Source organism: Cardiocondyla obscurior, linkage group LG03, assembly GCF_019399895.1.
Source record: "Cardiocondyla obscurior isolate alpha-2009 linkage group LG03, Cobs3.1, whole genome shotgun sequence".
Lineage (NCBI taxonomy): Eukaryota > Metazoa > Arthropoda > Insecta > Hymenoptera > Formicidae > Cardiocondyla > Cardiocondyla obscurior.
The window spans coordinates 5867469-5887745 of NC_091866.1; the positions used below are offsets into that span (position 1 = coordinate 5867469).

Here is a 20277-nt window from a genome sequence, read left to right on the forward strand (position 1 = left end):
CGCTCCCGAGTCGACCCCGGGCACTCCCGGTGAGAGTTTCTGCTGCCTTGGGCGCTCCCAAGGCTGAGTTTAAATTTAGGTTCCTGGAGACCTCGGGCGCTCCCGAGGCTTCACCACCGACTCGGTGGCACCGAAGCGACCGGATACCGCCGGCGCCCCCGGGCTACCAAAATCCCCTAGACGGGCGCTCCCGTCTAGGCTTTGGATCTGTCGTAAGGCCGTCAGCCGACGACACCGCCGCAGTCGGGCGCTCCCTACTGCCGCAGACATCCAGGGCACTTCGTGCTCACGCGATCCTCCGGACGGGCGCTCCCGTCCGGCGCCGGATCCGCCGCGCGATAGCCAGTCGCCGACATCGCCGCGGTCGGGCCCTCCCGACCGCTGCTCCTCGGATTATTTCGAGCAACCTCGGCTTCCCCGACGGGCGCTCTCGTCGGCCTAGGCTCAAAAAGTCGATGTCGGGACTCAGCGGCACCGTCTTGATCCGTTTGCTCTCGAGCGAACAAGAACCGATCCCAGAGCACGAAACACGGGGTGAAGTAATCTTCGTCTCGGCCAGGAACTCCTGGCGCTCACGATCCTCTCGTTTCGATCTACAAAGTTTCGCACGACTAGCTCGTGGGGTGGAGCGCACTTCGCCTCCTTCGAGAACTCTCGATCCTAAGTCTGCGTTATGAATAGACCGGAGTCCTAAAGATCCTGTCGCACTGTCGTGATCCTCGGGGTGGAGTGCTCTCCGCCTCGGCCAAGTACTCTTGGCTAAACGACATCGGTCAAGGTGCATCCTGATCCACCGATCTATCGATCGTTCGCGACCACCGTCGAAATTCATTGTAAATCGCGCACCTGAAGAACCGCGACCGTATCTACCATTGTTACGCGGGCCACGCCCGCCATTTCGCGCCCGCGTCTCGCGTACCGTCGGTCCTGCCGAAAAGGATCGTTCATAGATCTCTGTTCGACTGCGATCCGCGCCGAAAACCGCGCCCACCGATACGCGACACCCACCGTGCCTGTCGTGAGGCATTCGCGACCATCCGCGAATTGTATTATAGCGCACGCGTCTTATCGATTACGATCTACGGACCCAACGTACTCGCCGCGTAATTGTACATTGTCCAGCTCGCATTCTGTTATATCTGTATTATCGCGTATTTATATCGACGTCGCTTGACCAAGCGTACGTCTTTATTATATAATAAACGTTATTATTTTGTTACCAAATTCTATTTCGGTGCATTCGGACCTACTCAATCGAATCCTGCATCCCGACGAGCACTCCAGGCTCGCTAGTTCGATATTCGATATATGCGACGAAAGCAGATCGTTTCAAGTGTTAATAAAATAATAACATCAAAACTATGAAATGCAATATTTTTTTTTAAATGATCAGCGCGTCATTGCACCGCGGTATTTTTATGCGGCATCGCGAGTTTCAAAGGGTCGCGATTTTTCAAAGGAATCGCGAAAGCTGAACCGCATCCCTGCGGCGGCGACCATCATCGAAATAATAAAAATTAGATATTTTTCGAAATTGATAAGCGCGTTATCGCACGGTAGTATTTTCATGCGGCATTGCGTGTATCAAAAGGGTGGCAATTTTTTTCAAAGGGATTGCGTTAGCCTTAGCCGCGTCATCGGCGGCGGCGAGCGGCAGATCGCAAAGTATCGCACGCCCATTGCAGTGGTCGCAGATTTGGTACGACGGCAACAGACGCACATGACTGTAGCTTCGTGTCCGTATGTTCGATCGGGCTCGAGCTGTAGAAGAAAGCAGAAATATATTCCTGACTTTCTCCAGAGAGCTCAATTCTGAATCGCGGCCGGCTATGCGTACAGATGCAGAGGCTCGTCCGTGTGAGGCCAGCGCTTCGGCTGCCGTCGGATAGAAAAATAGGCCAGAGCTATACACTATCTGTCCTACTCTTTCGCGGCGTCGTTGGTAACTCGGTAGTCTCGGTATCGCGCAAGCATGATGGTAACCGCTCGAATGCGTACGGCTACTCTTATTTGCCATGTACTATTACGAGGCACGGTAGTGCCTCGCGCCAAGTATAGGCGCAGCGTACTACAGTGCCTATTATACGCGAGACCCATTTTAAGAAATCCGTACATATTTGGATCTCGACAATGGCTGAACCGATTGCTTTCTACATAGGTTCATTGTGTAGATTAGAGTCAATTTATATAATAAAAGTGTTTTTATTTTTTTGCTACGTTATTTACAAACGAAGATATTGCGATGTAAAGTTTGCTTGCAAGAGTAAAATCACATTTTAACGTCGTCGTCGTCGACGACGAAAATGTCCTTTTCGTTTTCGCGCCGCTAGATGGAATGGATTGATTTATCGACTCTGTTTTATTTATCGACTGTGTTTATTGATGAGTGATGATCGCGTAATAAATATCTATTAAATATTACAAATTTATGTGAAACCGTACAAGCATGAACCTAGGTTTGTCTTGATACTTTGAATAATTTTTTGAATAAAATCTTCTTTACAAAAATATTAATACAATCTAAATTTGAAATAAACTTTACAATTTTTATTAAAAAATGCGCTAATCAATTTTAATATTTTTATAATAGTTGCAAAGCAGTTTTTTCTGCTGAACAAAGTTAAAGATTTTTCTCAAGAAACTCGAGTAGTGATAAACAAAACTAAATATTGCAAACTTATATAAAAACGTATGAGGCGTCAATAAGGTGTCAAATGTAATACTACAACGAAGAGACGAAAAAAATTAATTTGGTGCGTCTCACGAGTTTGGGCGTCGGATGGGGCCCATTCTATTTTCTATAATATTATAAACACATGTCGAACCGTACAAGTGTGACACAAGTTTACCCCGAACTTGTTATAGCATCAATTTTATCAAACATTGTTCTAAAAAGTATCAATCGTACAGCAAAAATAGATAAAACAAAAAACGTGTATTTCATGTACAAACTTATATATAAAGGAACACATTTAGAAAGCGATCGGTTAGACCGTTGTTGAGATCCTAACATCTCAATAGCTCTAAATAAAAAATCTCGCGTAATGACACGCTCGGTCACGCTGCTTGTGCACGTAACGCAGAACACTAACGTGTCTCTAGATTATACTATAATTACAAAATAAATAATATTCCTCCCAAAAACTTATCTTTTTAAAAAAAAAGGTTTAAAAAAGCGCCAAGTATAAGTGCGCGAGAAAAGCTTTCTTAAAAAAGTTTTTAAGCAAAACCAAAACTCCCCCCAAAAAGATTTTAACTACAAAATAAATAATAACCCTCCAAAAAACTGACCTTTTTAAAAAAAAAGGTTCAAAAAAAGCGCCAAGTATAGGCGAGCGAAAAAAGCGTCCTCGAAAAAGTTTTTAAGCAAAACCAAGACTCCCCCCCCAAAAAAACTTCTTTAAAATTATACTCCCCAAAAATAGACCATAAAATGTGTACTTTAATAACAAATACTCTTTATAAAATTAATGAGATCAAATAAATGCGCCAAGCACGTGAAGAAAATAGAAATTAATTTTTAAACAAAATCAAGATTTCCCCCAAAAAAGACTACCCCAAAATAGAACATAAAATGTGTACTTTAATAATAAATACTCTTTATAAAACTAATGAGATAATGTAAAGAAAAAAAAAACTTGGCGCTGCAAAACCAAATCTTTAAAATCGAAAAAAAAAAAAAAATTAAAATTACAAAAAAGTTTAAAAAAATAAAAATATTGAATAAGAAAAAATAAAAAAAAAAAAGAAAAGAAACATAATTCTAAGAAGACAAAACAAAAATGCTGATGACTTAAAAAATATGTACAATATAACAAAAATATTGAAAATGGGCAATGCAACAAATTTTTTGCCGTCCCACTTTTACAGATTGCGGACTGTTGGATGTATTTAAAAAATACTCTTTAATATACATCCAGTGTGGTTACAAAAATCTGATGCATAGCACATCGTAAAAAGCAAAATTATAATTTGAGATTTTAAAGATTTGGTTTCGTAGCGCCAAGTTTTTTTTTTCTTTACATTATCTCATTAGTTTTATAAAAAGTATTTATTATTAAAGTACACATTTTATGTTCTATTTTGGGGGAGTATAATTTTAAGGGAGTCTTTTTTGGGGGGTGAAACTTACCATGTTACCATTATTACCATGTAAAATATAAATTAAAAATAAATAAATTATTATTCATAAAGAATCCTTCTTTTTTCAAACTAAATCACTTTTATCTTACAAGTTAGCAGTACGAAATGAACAGAGTTGATTTTTATAAATTCGTAGCTAATTTGTTGTTAAAAAGTAATTGGCAAAGAAAAAGTTTGTTGCTCTCTGTTTTTATTATTATAAATTTTTTAATAATGTTAAAGTACAAGAAGATGAAGTTGGTCGCAAAGGAATTTAATCGAGATAACGCTTTGTTGCTTATTTATCGCTAAATATTTGCCAAAGGAAAATATTAAATTGCTATTTTCTTTTCGTAGTTAACAAATTGATATCTTCTACGTAAACGCTCGTTGTTAGGTGAAGGTTGTTGCTATCGATTCGGGATTTCAGATATTTTGTTTAAAAATTGAAAAGAAGTTATTTCAATTGTTTAAACAATTTTTTTACAAAAAAAAGTCACTCATCGGATTCGGTCGCCGGACGATGTTGCGAGTGACATAGTATAGTCTTTTCTTCAATATTAACATTTTTGCTAGTTAACAAATAGATATCTCCGAGAACGAGTGTCCGATTTTTATAATTATTTTTTTAACAATGTTACAGCATCGTCCGACGACCGAATCCGATGAGTGACTTTTTTGCAAAAAATTATTTAAACAGTTTAAACTTTTTCGCAATGTAAAATTGCAATACGCAATTTTACAGAATTGTTAGAACGGGTAGAACATAAAAGTATATTGCATTAATTTCTTGCGCGCCTTATTTTTGAAAAATTCTGAATAATTTCCGAGAAAAAAATTAAAATTATGTACGCGTAAGAGCGGCAAAGAAGCGTGGGCTGAGTGAGGGCGCGATAGACAGCGGCGAGTATATCTTAAAGGCGATGGGCAGAATCCGCGCGTAGCGAGCGAGACGAGGCGACAACGAGCTCTATTAAGCTAGCAGAGTCATATTATCAGAACTCAAAGATTAATATATCATAATTTTTTGCTATTTTTTTGCTTTTTTTTGTTCCATATAAGAATTTTTTTGCTGCAACCGTAAAAAAATAACGCGTGGCTGGGTAGCTTAATATTAAGTTATCCAGCCACTCTTGACTACAACATATTTACACTATCAGAACACAAAATTTAATACATTTTTTTTTTTGCTATTTATTTGGTTTTCTTTGTTCTTAGTAAACATTTTTTATTTTATTTTATTTTATTTTTAAAATTTATTTAAGGCTGCAAATTTTGACAATACTTATGATTATAGTATCAAAATCCTTTTGGAATTATTTGCTATTAAGATAGCAAGGTCTTGAATTTTTTTCTTACGAATAAATCGGTCAAAATAGGATAAAAGTGTCAAATAATTAAAATTTTACAAAATATTACTTTTATTATTCTTATAAAATAATATTGCTGGCATTATTTTTTTACCTTTATTTGGTGGATCTTATTTCTTTTTGCAAGTCCATCAAATTCTTCCCAAATTCCATTTGGTCGTCGACATACTGCAGTGTAATGTCCCACAGTTGCGGTGTTGCCTTCATATCTTATAATACCGCATAATATATATTGGTTTTCTTCCCCTTCTTTTATTCTTATATAATTAGGTATTTCTTCAATTTTGTGCTTATTAGAAGTAACAATATCTATTATTACTAAATCACCTGTGACATTATGAAAATAATAATTATATTTTGATATGTACCATATGTAATAATACACACATACACACACGCACGCGCGCTTTTTGCTATTTATTTGCTTTTTTTATTTTAAAAAAGAATTTTTTAATTTAATTTTTTAAAATATATTTCATATAATTGTTTTATATATTTATTATAATTTAATAATTTAGATATTTAATAATATTAAACAATTTTTTAAAATTGAAATTATTTGTAACAAAACAAAATAAGTGTAAAAAAACAAGAGAAGATTGTTAAAGAACCTCGGCGTTTGTTGCGCTGTCTTTTATTTTTACATGTATAAACGCGAAGACAGTCGTCAGACAGTCAGTCAGTCTGTCGTGATCAATCTTTCCTGAACGAAAGACGAAAGTAATTTGAATAGATTTGTTATAGTAATAGTGATAACCAAATGAAACGGCAAAGAGAAAGACCTCAGAAGATCAACAAAGATCTATTATTAAAATGTTACAAAAAATATAAAAGTGATATTATAAACAATAATCAAATATGCACAAAAGAAAATCAAATTTGGCATACAATTTCAAAAGAAATGGGCGACACCATTAATCCAGCTTCTGTATATACATATGCATGCAATAATATATATAACAATTAGGATTTATTGATAAATAAGAAGGAAATCTCAACAGTAGATTCCTCAATTACCAGTTTAGATTCATCGAAAAATTTATCAGAAATTTTAATAACCGATGACGAAAGTGCAACTTTTGAAATTTCTATACCGAAAGAAGAATTAAATTCGCTAATAGAAGAGCGAGTTCAGAAACGAAACAGACGCAATTTTAATAAAAAACCATATTATAGAAAAACTTTAAAATTTAGGTCAGGTATTTATCAAGAGTATTTTGCTAAATTATTGTGGAAAACAAGACGAATACAATCGTGTGCAATAAATTATTCAAACCACTATATACCACAAAATATTAATGGAGGATATCTTAATGGTAAAGTATTTAGATCTAGTTTTTTAAACCTTATTATAGAGAAAATGTTTTTAAGGTGTACTTATATCTGCTTCCATAAATACAATTCTTTTATACTTTATACTTATAATTACAATTCTCTTTACTTATAATTAGTAGGTATTTTTTTATTACAGTTATTTTATAAAGTTTTGTTAATTCTTTCTATTTATTTAAACGTCTTTAACCATTTTTTAAATAATTTTTATAATTGCTTTTATGGCACATACACGCGCACGCGCAAAAAATTGATAACATTATTATACATTTTCTTTATTTTTACATTAGAATACTGTCGGTGTGGTAGCAAAATTCGAATAACATTTAACGTAAGAGACTGCAATGTTATATTAATATGGGGTTTTGAAAAAGTAAAAGTCCTAAAAAATGTGGCCCATTATATTTAAGAGGAGAAACTCGAAAATTGATGCGTCAAGAATGCGAAAAAACAAGTGTTTATACTCATCGAGCAACATTAATTAGTTATTTACGGAAGAAAATGTGGAGCCTTGATATGTTCAGCGGTAACAGTGAAAGCGGTTTTGAACATAGTTCAATGTATGCTTTATTAAAGCTTACTGTAGTACTCTCCTACGAGAGACAACAACATCTGGAAAAAGTTTTGGATGCGATATTTTCCTTTATCAATTTGCTGAAAAAAAGGTCCTCAGAAATGAATTTACGATGAAATTTATAAAATCAAAGAAAATAATTTTAGGTTAGGTATAAATATGTGATATACAAGTGGGTGAAAGTGTGCATGAAAGAGAAAAACATTAAAATATGTGTGAAATATAACTCTTATTTGAAAATTTTTTTTTAGATTTGCCGATGAGGAAAATTCAACAGATTATGTGGAAGATTTGTGTGAAAGTATGCATTTTTATCCGCCATGCGATTATATTACTGAAAACGAGCTTTATTTCGAGTATAATCCAGATGTTATACATAAATGTTTGAATTATTTGGTGCTAGAGAATGCGAATATTATGATTTTCAACGAAGATTTTGACAATCTCGAACTGAATAAAATCGAGCCGTGGTTCAAAACTAAATATCTAGACATCAATATGCCAAAGGAATGGGTTGAACGCTAGAAAACCATCAAACCATTACCAGATTTTCATTTACCATTACTAAATACATTACTTACCAGCGATTTTTCAATAATTTTGCTGCCAAAAGAGGTTCTAAAATATCCTATTAAACTACATAATGATCATATATCAGAAATTTGGTATCGTTCAGATCCCAAGTGTTGTTTGCCAGAATGTTAAATAAATTTTCATTTTATTTCTTCTCTCAGATTTCAGTTGCCAAAAAAGTTAGTAATAGTACAAAGAGTTTAATATTTACATTGATAAAATAATTAATTTTGATTTATCACCATTATAATTTATGTATTATGTTTATCTTATTAAAAATACAACGTTCTTATTATGACATTTTAGTGCATTGTCCACGTTATTTCCAACTGTAAAAGACAAATAAAAATATGTTATTTTAATTAAAAATTGTCGTTGCAATAATAAATTATTTTCTATCAATTTTAATCACATACTTGGCTGACATCTTTAAAAGGCTTCACTTTATACATTTTTCGAAAAGCAGGAGTATAAAAAAAAATACCATCTTTGAACTCGATAAAATTATCAGGAGGCAACCCGTTACTTGGTATATCGGCAAAGCACGATGTAACATACTATTTAAATCTATCCAGTGGTAATCTCGCCTACAAAGAAATGTATTGTGCTATGAATTAATATTAATATTTTGCAAGTAATTATTCTTATAGTAGGCATTAAGGCAAATTTACAATCGATAAAACCTTATTCACAATGCAAAGGAATAGGTAATTCAATTGGTCGAAACGGTCTTTCGAGAATTTTCAGATATTAATTGTATTTTAATATTACAACAAAATTATTATTTCGCAAATTCTGAAATTTTACAGACGTGTTTCGCAAATGATTTCGAATCAAATAACATAAAAAAAAATAATTTTTAAAGTGTTGTCTGCTATCTGAATGTCCAACTTTAATTAATTAATTTTATCTAAACTATTAATTTCTAAATTATAAGAGTGTTTTTCTTAACTTGCGCAAACAATTCGCAAGCGATTAGAATAGTTGGAAATAAGAAATATTAAATTTGTTTGCTAAGTATATGGTGGTGTGACGTCTCGGCTTATGGATTTAGGGATTTCTAGGGGAAATACTGAAAAGGACCAGAGCGTTGATATTTATTTCTCCACTCTAGGTATCCTAAGGTCTAGGTTGGAGTTGCTCTTCTTTAGTTTAAGGGGCAATCTGCATACACCGATTATACCCCGGGATGGCAAGAGCCGTTTCTGCCTTATCATGGGAAGTTAAAAGAATAAATCCCTTTTATCTTAACATTTATTTTTCTTTCGAAGTACAATTATTAATAATATTGTTAAATAATCGGTCGATGGTTTTATTAGGGGGGTTTTCGCCCAAGACTTCCACTTCGGTATCCGAAGTGGTAAGATCTATCGTTTCCACTATTCGTGGCGGACGTTGAACGGTAATAAAGTGCCCCTTCTGAATACTGAGTATTCGGGGGCCTCTGGGCTTAAATGGCCCAGGCTGCGGGTCTTTCGGCGCGGTCTTTTCGGGTGCCCCGAACAAACTGTGAGGGGGAGAACTTGGAGGTTGGTGGCTGCTTTTTCTGCGGCGATGAGATCTCTCAAGCGCCAATAAATCTCCGTCCTTTCGCGCCTTTTCTTCCCGCCTTTATACTTCTTTCTCCATACCATCTAGAATCATAATGCGTAAATGCAGACAATTTTCATCGAGCTTGCTCTATTAGGCAAATGATTTTATGAAATAAGAAGGGAAATTGTGATGCGGAAGGTATGCCTATTGTTTTTGAATTGCATGGATCGCAGACGACCGTTCAGATCGTGGTGCGGCTATGCATCAAAATATCAATTAAGCACATTACTCGCAGACAATTGGAGAGAAGGGAAAATTGTAATGCAGAAGTGTGCAGATCGTGGTTGAGTTGCACGTATTTGCAGACAATCCTTTAGATCGTAGTGCAATTGTGCAGTTGCGTTTCGATTATGCTCATGCTTGCGGACAATTTTAGGGAGAAGGGGGAATCGTGGTGCAGTAAGATGCAGACGATTGTAAAAGGAAAGAAATTAAATTGCGAAATGCCAGGATTCGTATTTAAGATGGCGAGTATTGCAGACGACCCTCAGGTCGTCATGCACTGTTCGTAGCGAAAATCGATCCCGCACTATTGAGCAATTAATGGTTGAAATAGGAAAGGCTTGATTTGCAAAAAGTTAAGATTTATTAATTAAGATGGCGAGTATTGCAGACAACCCTCAGGTCGTAATGCACATTTCGCAGCGAAATAACAAATCTGTACTATTAAGCAAATGTTAAGGAGTAAAAAGGATCTGATTTGCAAAATGCGAGGATTTATATTTTAGATGGCGAGTACTGCAGACAACCCTCAGGTCGCAATGCAAGCTTCGCAGCGGAAAAACAAATCTGCACTTTTGAGCAATCAGTTTTATAATTTATTCAGAAATAATGGTATGGTTTAATACAGAGGAGAAAGAGAAGAACAATATTAATTTTACGCTTTGATCATTCTCTTTAAACTCCAAGGGCTTGTAGATGTACCAATAAGCAGTTACTTCGATTTCTCTTAATGCTAAAAGGGTCAAGTTTGGAAATGGAAAGAATTGTTTCAAAATTCCAATTAAATTACTTTAATTTTATTGACGAGTAGACGCAGCGCCTTTACAAAGTTGGATAGTTCGGTTGGTTCAGGCAGACGCAGCGTGATAGTGTTACAATTGTCGGCTGGAAGCGTCTTCGTAACCCTCGGGTGGCTTCCGAATTTACAGAGATTGACTCTCGTAGATTTTTGAAAAAAGACTGAACGCTCGCTCGGGCCGCGGGCCCGCTTATATAGGTCTAGCATCCCTTGCCTTAGACGACAGGGAATGGGGTTTTTTGCGTCTTAGATTTTCGGTATGACGCGGCTAGCGGCGGAGAAAGAGTATGGAATTTCTTCGTACATGTACTGTTTATTAATTTGGGGGGTTTCGGTCCCCCTAGCGCTGATAGCGGTGCGATTGAAACCTGTAGCTCTGAATGTTATTGTTAGATATCGCGAAACTATGCGTTCCTAGAATTGGCGACTGATCTAATGCCGTGTGAAAGTTTATTCCCACGCGATTTAAGTTTTAAGCATTCAGAGTCACAGATAAATCTTGCGGGTGTATTAGAACAATTATTTATAAAAATTATGCAAATACATATGAGAGTAGACACGTTAATATTCTTACATTCAATGTTGCAGAAAGAAAAAGATATATGCACTCATATGTACGTGCATTTACAATGGACGACATATAATAATTACAAGTAATTTTAACAATAATTATCGGTGCGCTTATGATTATCGCAACGCTGCGCCTGTGGAACGGCAGCTCGGTGGACAAGCATGGTTGCCTGTTAGCCATTTGGAAGGCGCTAAATACATGTACTTGGGTGCTCTCATGTGGTAACATGGGTGGTCTCTTTTCTTAAAAGTAATTTAGTATTTAAGTAAAATATCCTTAAATATGATCGTTCGGTATTACTAAAAGTATTAAATTTTTGTAAACTCTAAGAAAAGGTGACAGTGCAAGCGAAAGTGATACAGATTTAATATTATAAAATTCAGTAAGTGATTGTCAGTTTCTACAATCGTTAAATTATTAAATTATTGAATTTAGCTCACTCCACGTATTCTTAGAGTTTTAACAATAGAACTTTAGCATTCAACAGTCAGCCAGAGACATCGGGTTAGCCATAATGTTTATCATATGTCAGCAGGTAGAGCGTGGCGCCTCCATTTTGTATATCTCATAAATTAGACAATTAGGGACCGCGTGTGCGACTCAAGGATCCGATATCTCGGGCTGTTTATTGTTCGCGCTCTTGACTTTTGGCGCCTTTTTGGCTGGCCCTTTGTTCATAGTTAAAGGAAAAATACTTATTCTAATAATCTATGATTATTTGGCGGAACGCTTTGCATTTTATCAATTTAATAGAACAGGTTTTTTAAAAGCGCGAGAGTATACGGCGGTATAAGAGAAAAAGTCGCGCAGCGGCTCATAAATTGTTAATATATATATATATATATATATAAAAATGGAAAAATTATATTCTAATGTAATCAAGTTCTTTTAAATTGACATTATGCGTAAATATTTTAGGATGTCGCTGTATGTTCTGTTTTATCATTAACATATTGGTTATTATTCTTAAAGTCTACCATAGATTATTTCTTACAGAGAGGGACCGTCTATCCAAAAGACCAGGTTGAGAATCCTCACTTTCATGCTATTGGTCGAATCAATTTTACTAGGATCTAGGAACTTTATTTAGTGGAAATTTTAATTTCTGACGTCACAGTGGTAGTAACCGTGGCTATCGCAACGGGCGCGACTAGGGGTTACAAACTCCTATGATTTGATCGGTACTAATGTTTGTAGCGCCCTCACCGAAAGACAGGCTTATGGACGAGAATATTAAATGAAGTGTGTAGTGTGAGTGGTTAGCCATATTGAAATGCGATATATATTTATCTTAGATATTAATAAAGAGAATAAGATATTTGTATTTATTGCATTGCCGTTAATATTCAGTAAAAAGTGATTTCTTGAATTCAATTGACAAGATGATACGAGCATGTTCAGTATTCGACTGTACATCAGCAGGTACTTCACCATTACACCGATTTCCGAAAAGGTTAGACATTCGTGAAAAGTGGATGAAAAATTTAATATTAAAACCACATAAAGAAGATGACATTTTCAAACTAAGAGTGTGTTATAAACATTTTAAAGAAAGTGATTACACAAATAGTAATAAATATAATAGATTGAGTTAAACAGCTGTTTCTTCTATGATAACAGATATATGTGATGAAAATATACAGCAAAACAGTACAGGTTTACAAGAACACCAACACGAATTTACTGTACAAATAGAAACAAATATAGAATTATTATCTCAACAGCAAGAGAAACAACAACAGAGTATTGTACAATTACAAAAAGACAGCACATATATCTGAAAAGCAAGTACAAATGCAAATGAAACATAATATTCAGTTACAAAAAATAAAAGAGGAACTGGAAACATTGAAATCACAAAGGCAACAACAGTTACAAACAAAAAGACCTAATCTGGCAGAAATAACTCGAAAAAATAATTTGTCCCCAAAAGCAAGAATATTGTATGATAATAATATAAAACTACAAGCACAGAAGAGACGCATGATGAAAGTTATTAAAAGATTAAAACAAAGAAATCTAAACAAAACAATAAAATTGACTAAAATAAATAAAACTCAAGAAGATAAAACTGCAAAAGTAAGAAAAGATTTTATAAATATGGTGTTAAGAAATACTAATGTTCTACCACAGGTAACATAATTCCTCTTTGTACAATTTCCTATAATATATTTTCTTATTATTTCAACTATTTTATCTAATATCAATCCAATGCCGATAAACATCAATCTTTTTGTATTAGTATAATGTATTATTATATATATTATAGTTAATATATTAATCATTTTATATACTGTGTTTAATTATAGCATTTGCATAATATTAGAAAAAATAATTGATGTTTCTAACAAAATTTATCATGTGAGAATAGAGTAATTTTTTCTTTTTTTTTTATTATTTCCATATAATATTTTATACACATGTATTTTGATATTGATTTTTGATTGTTTTACTTTTTTTACGTGTTGCTTTGCATATATTCTTATGTACTTATTTTTATTAATCTTTGCACAGGCAAGGCGGTACACAATACAAAATAAAATGATTTGTTTAAGCATTTATCGTAGATTCCGTTCCTCTTATAATTATTTATCTAAATATCTGTTGTGTCCTAAATACACTACTCTAAATACACAAGTAAATCGTATTTTGATTGATACTGGATGTAACAATATTATGCGAAAATATCTTTAAGTGCCAAAAATATAAACGTGAAAGACTTATATACAGGGTGTCCCAGATCAGTGGACGATGCCGAAAATGATAGGTAGATTTAATCGAATTAAAACGAAAAGTCCTGTACCATTTTGAAAAATTCTCTATAGTTTTCAAGAAAAAAATTAATTTATGTACGCGTAAGAGCGACGAGGAAGCGTGGGCTGAGTGAGCGCGACAGAAGACGGTGCCATTTTTAGTCATTCGCCTGTCGCGCTCACTCACGCGCAGCTTTCTTGTCGCTCTTACGCTTATACATTTTATATATTTTAATTTTTTTCTCGAAAACTATTGAGAATTTTTCAAAATGGTAAAGGACTTTTTGTTTTAATTTGATTAAATCTACCTATCATTTACGGCATCGTCCACTGATCTGGGACACCCTGTATAATACTCGTTTGGAACGAAATGGCCATACAACCCGCTCTTACATATAATATTAAAAGCAATAAAATTATTGGATTTGAAGATTGGATAAAAAGACGTATACGAAGATTTGCTGACCATGCCATTGTATTCTATATTAGATGTCTTGCTTCTGGTCATAAAATGCCTGTTGGATACGGTTTTTGCAATAGCGCAACAACATCAATTCAATTGTCAAGATGTGTAAAAGAATGGATCGAATGTCTGCAAAATTGTGATTTCAAACCAATGGTTATTGTATGTGAAAAAGGAGGGCCAAATATAGCAGCAATAAATATGTTAATTAAAGATACACGTGCACAATATTTAAGACATAATAGTAAGTACTAATGCACATATTTATCATTTTACTAATTGTATATGTTAAAAAAAATAATTTTGTATTTTCAGAAATTATGCCTATGAAAAATGTATTTCAAGTAAAAAAAGAATGTATTGTGTCTTTATACGACTATATATGTACATCTTTAAAAAGGTGTGCGTAACAATCTTGTGGAAAAAAATTTACTTTTAGATTCAGATGCTAAATGTTCAGACCGTGAAGGTAAATGTGCTTCTTGGAATGATATAACAGCAGCGTATACAATTGATCAAAAGAGTTTTCCACATCGGAGAAAGATGAAAAGATTGACAGATAGTCACATTTTTCCACACTTAATTCCAAAAATGAAAGTAAAATTTGCAGTACAGTCACCGGCAATAATGGCCTGTCGCACTGCGGCGACGGCGGCTCCCGTGCGTGAGGTGGGGTAGTGTGCGTGAGGCCTCACCGCGGATCGCGTACGTGAGACGCGGAACGCCGAAAGGAGCGAGAGGACGGGGGAAAATTTGGTGAGGGGCGTTCTCATGCTCTCTCTCACCCGCGACCCGTGAGTGTGAGAGAGAAAGCATAAGTGAACGCTAAGGAATTATTATAGGCGCACCTTCGCTCTCTCTCTTGCACGCGTTCGTGTTTATACGGGTAGACAAGGATAGAAGTATATCGCAAGAGTACGCTATTAATTCTAGCGTATACTTTAAGACATTTCGCGACTTTTAACAATCGAAATTAAATACTCATGTTACTTATATTTTAAATATATATTTTTACATTACGTATAATTTAATTTTGAGATAATTTTCGTTTTCTGTCTTGAGAAAGACAATTTTTTTCTCAGTTATTACAAATGTTTGAAAATTTATTTATTAAAAATTTTTTTGCATTATTTCGACACGTAAATGAATTTTTTAATTGTCTAAATATATTTTCTAACTGCTTAAATATCTCAAACGTTTCATTATTGACAAAGAATAACGTATTATCTTTGTACATTCACAATCGAGCTAATTTGGCATATCGTAATAAACTTTTACGTGTTAAACCAACACTCTGAATGCAACGCTGACAAAGATGTGTCATGCCTTTTATACTTGTTATAATGTATCCCACGATATTGTATAAACTATTTATTTCCATACAATTTAATTCTTCTACGTTTTCAGCCGCATATAACATATCATTTGATTCAATACATGATTTAGATTCGTGTTTAGTAATTTCTTCTAAAAAATCATCTTCATAATTAGTTCGAGAAATCGGTCGCAAATATAAAGAAATAGTAATTAACTTCAAATTATTTTTAAATTGCAAGGCATTTAATGTAATATTTTTGCTTCGAAGCACAGAGAAAAGGTTTTCTACACAATCCTGAGTAAGTCTACCTGTCAGCAAAAAAGAAAAATTTTTTTCGCGAAAGAGATATTCTGAAAGTTGTAAAATAGAATTCGTCGAAATTATCACTCCTTTCTGAACAGGTTTAAAACCTCCTTTTGTACCAATACGAATATTAGAAAATATGTATATAACTTCATTTAAAAAAGAGACATTATCTTTATACAGTTCCAAATTTTTTGTACCTAAAGCAATTCTGCAATGCCTTGAGGTCATAATCGTATACCATTTTACAATTATTTTTACAAAAATTGCTGTAGTAATATATTCTGATGTAGAATTTTCATCAGCCAATAATTCTAAAGCACTACTTACTTCATGGCTTAATAAATTTTTTGCTTTATTAACACGCATTTTTTCAAAGTTATTATTTGTGTCAATATCGGTTAAATTCAATTTTGGTGTTAATAATAATTGGAATTCTTTTTGTGTTACAATTAATTCCTCAAAGTGTTTTGCTTTTACCGTATTTGTTGGCAAAAAATATTTGCAAACAATATCAGGAGGTAGCTCGATAAATTTATTATTTAAAATAGACGCTTTTAAATTTTTTAATAAATGGGGTACGTCCGCAATAATATATAATTTACGTTTTGAATCGCATGGATGTGCAATGTTACTTATAATTGTACTATGTCTACTAGCCGTAATACCAAGTGTTTTCCATAAAGCTTGGTTGCCTGATCCCATGTCGGAAGTAACAGCATTTATTGTAAGTCCAATTGCTTTGGCTCTGTGAAGAACGTCTATAATTATTGGCTGTAACAAAGCACCATTAAATCCATCACCCGTAATATAATATCCTATTATCTGTTTCCACCGACATGCAATTCTGCTTAACATAAATACCATAGCGTGAGTTGCTATACCTGTATGTTCTGGAAAAGTTACATCTCCAATATAATTTTGAGATGAAGTATCGAAACTTCTGCCCGATGAAATACTAGTTTCATCGAATACTAAACAACATTCTTTGTCAATTTCACTCCAATTCGATATTTTTGCTTTGAAAAAGTTGAAAACGTCATCCGAAATCCCGCTGTCATATTTAAAGTGTTCTATTTTTCTTTGCAATGTACGAAGTCCTGGTAAAGGAAAGTGTTGGCGACGAAGTTCTTCATATCCGCTCACACCACAAGTAAATCTTAATCGAAGTGCTTTTTCAATAGATTTATTATTCCATTTCTGCATTTTTCGGTTATTGGTTAAAGCTCTAATTAGATCACTGGTAAATATTCTTTGTATATTTTTAACCAAAGCTATGTAATTAAATTTCTTCTCATTTCGTTTTTTTTTCATTTTTATTGTCTTTATAATATGTTGTGCAGTAACTAAGCGATCGCGATAATATCTCAGTTTGATAGATTTTTGTTTCATAATGCGAAATCGTTTACGTATTATTCGTTGTTGTTTGTTTAATTTCCGTTCCATAACTTCCATATCTTGTATTATACTATCGTTATTCAGTGGAGGACTCTTCTCGCAATTATTATTTTCTTTTTCATTATCAATATCTTGCACTTCAGTTTCGGTAGATTGTGATGTTGCATACTGATGTCTTTCAACATTACAACCCACTTTATTGAGCAGATTTTCAGAATAACTTATCTGAAAAAAAAGATTTATTACAATTTATTACTGATACTTAAAACATCTTATAATAACTGTTACCTCTTTCGCTTCATTTGCAAATATTGTTGGTACAGCAGTTATTTTAAGTTTTCTTTTTCCGTCAACACGAGGACGTTCCCACACATCAGCTGCAAAATGTACAGTGACCGGCAATAATGGCCTGTCGCACTGCGGCGACGGCGGCTCCCGTGCGTGAGGTGGGGTAGTGTGCGTGAGGCCTCACCGCGGATCGCGTACGTGAGACGCGGAACGCCGAAAAGAGCGAGAGGACGGGGGAAAATTTGGTGGGGGGCGTTCTCATACTCTCTCTCGCTCGCGACCCGTGAGTGTGAGAGAGAAAGCATGAGTGAACGCTAAGGAATTATTATAGGCGCACCTTCGCTCTCTCGCTTGCACGCGTTCGTGTTTATACGGGTAGACAAGGATAGAAGTATATCGCAAGAGTACGTTATTAATTCTAGCGTATACTTTAAGACATTTCGCGACTTTTAACAATCAAAATTAAATACTCATGTTACTTATATTATAATATATATATTTTTACATTACGTATAATTTAATTTTGAGATAATTTTCGTTTTCTGTCTTCAGAAAGACAATATAAAATTGTCTTTCTCAAGACAGAAAACGGCATTTAAAATTGTCTATCTCAAGACAGAAAACGAAAATTATCTCAAAATTAAATTATACGTAATGTAAAAATATATATTTAAAATATAAGTAACATGAGTATTTAATTTCGATTGTTAAAAGTCGCGAAATGTCTTAAAGTATACGCTAGAATTAATAGCGTACTCTTGCGATATACTTCTATTTTTGTCTACCCGTATAAACACGAACGCGTGCAAGCGAGTGTTACGTCCCACCGGATATAATCGCCTTTTCTCGGTTAATTTTCGACCGTGACTAATTCTTAGTAGTTAGTATATATATATATATATATATATATATATATATATATATATATATATATATATATATATATATATATATATATATATAAAAACTTAGAAGCTACGCCATACATATGGCATCCGTGCGTACAAAATTACTAAAAATGTTAGTAAAAGTATATTTTAATTTCTACATATAAGTATTTCGGCGGGAAAACCTGGACCACTTCCACGCGGCCCGCAGCGCCGAACGCCGCTATTCCCACCACCACCGTTCCACTTCCAGGCGGCCGGCAGCGCCGAACGCCGCTACTCCCACTACCTACTCCCACTACCATCTAAGCGCTAGGTGGGAGGCAGCGCCGGTGAAGCCCGGAGCTCAGTCTCACCGAAGCGTCAGTTCTATTCCCAACTTAAAACCTTAAGCATCTCTCTTCTCAAGAGAGTCCATCCCGCGTGCGGGTCCTTTACTATTTTCTTAAACTTGTCTCTATCGAAACTTAGTTCGTACTTATATTCTTGTATAACCAACATTATTGTAACGTAACTTTAGAATATATACTTATTGTTAATTCTATATCGTGTGACTAGATTCAGTGATACCTTACCTTACCATGATCCAACAGTTTCACTATTTGCTATATTTATTAACCTGTGTGATTGAAGATTGATTTCGGTGCAGCCGCACTGCACGTCTTTGAGATTCAGTCTAGCAGGTATTCCTGTGTTGGAAGTAGTGCAGACGCACTGCACGCTTTCTGCCCGGAATCTTTACTTAACTTATTTGTACTTTGTGAAACTACCCATGACAAATTCTAAATCACGACGCGGCGGTCGGAAATATCAGATTCGCAAAATTACGGCCTATTACCACGCGCTGAATCGACGATCGCGCGGCAACCCCAGAATCACCAGCCACCGACGTTACCGCCTGACACCGATCACCGTGGTCCTGAGGAAGCCGAGTTTAGACGACATCCCTAAAAACGATCCCCGCAGACAGGCGTACGGAAACCGTCCACGAGAGAACGCCGTATCCTGCGACGCCGACTTCATCAAGGAGCAAAAGAGGCAACACCGCGAGGTACAATCGAGATGCCAGCAGTGGGTGAGCCAAATTAACAGTCATATTTAATTTCTCTTGCATTCATTTTACAAGCCACATCCGACTAGACCAGCGCATTTCTGTCCAGACTTGTGCAACTTTCACTTTACCTCATTGTCCTGTGGAATTTTCTAACTTTCTCTTTACCCTATTGTCCTGTGGAATTTCCTAGCTTTCACTTTTTCACCCTTTCGTCCCATTGTCTATACCCGGATACGGCACCCCGCAGTGAGGGTCGTCTCTAACTTTCTCTTTTGGCTTGAAGGAATTTAGTTAAAATCTTGTGCATGAAGATTCTATATTTTACTTGACATCACTATGTATAATGTGCCCGCCCTGTCGATCTGTGCCGCAACCCGCTAATAATTCTCGCGACATTGTTTTATTGAACTCGACCCGAACGTTGACCGAATGGTTAGACACAGGCCGCTGTGTTCATAAAGTGTATAGACGACATCGCGAAACTCGCGAAAATTATTGTTTAACCTGCGCACTCGACGCCGATAGATTTAAAATCAATTTCGTTCTTGTCACCGGGCATTACCTTTGTTTGGGACCTTCTCACGATCCTCCCAAGTGCCATAGCTGTAGAATTGTTTTAGAGATTTCTGAGTCGTACCAAGACTGCGATTATTGTCG

General features: G+C 35.2%; 1 protein-coding gene and 1 pseudogene across 1 annotated transcript; one reads left to right on the forward strand and one right to left on the reverse strand.

The window, feature by feature from the left end:
- Nucleotides 1–12125: 12125 nt before the first annotated feature.
- LOC139113819 (uncharacterized) lies at nucleotides 12126–16171 on the forward strand (annotated as a pseudogene).
- A 404-nt stretch (nucleotides 16172–16575) lies between these two features.
- Nucleotides 16576–19340, reverse strand: LOC139113820 (uncharacterized). The gene is made up of 6 exons (XM_070675239.1): nucleotides 19337–19340; nucleotides 19147–19291; nucleotides 18954–19080; nucleotides 17680–17823; nucleotides 16878–17616; nucleotides 16576–16741 (listed from the first exon to the last, which is right to left on the reverse strand). The coding sequence occupies exons 1-6, from the start codon at nucleotides 19338–19340 to the stop codon at nucleotides 16716–16718; spliced, it is 1185 nt and encodes a 394-aa protein (XP_070531340.1). The 3' UTR covers nucleotides 16576–16715.
- Between the last annotated feature and the right edge of the window lie 937 nt (nucleotides 19341–20277).

Excerpts from the sequence above, each read along its gene's own strand:
- LOC139113820 (XM_070675239.1), bottom strand. Across the intron at positions 17,824-18,953 it reads TGAGAAGAGAGATGCTTAAG|CCGCCGTCGCCGCAGTGCGA; the intron begins GTTTTAAGTTGG and ends CACGCACGGGAG. Across the intron at positions 16,742-16,877 it reads AACTTTTCCAGAACATACAG|AGCCAAAGCAATTGGACTTA; the intron begins GTATAGCAACTC and ends CGTTCTTCACAG.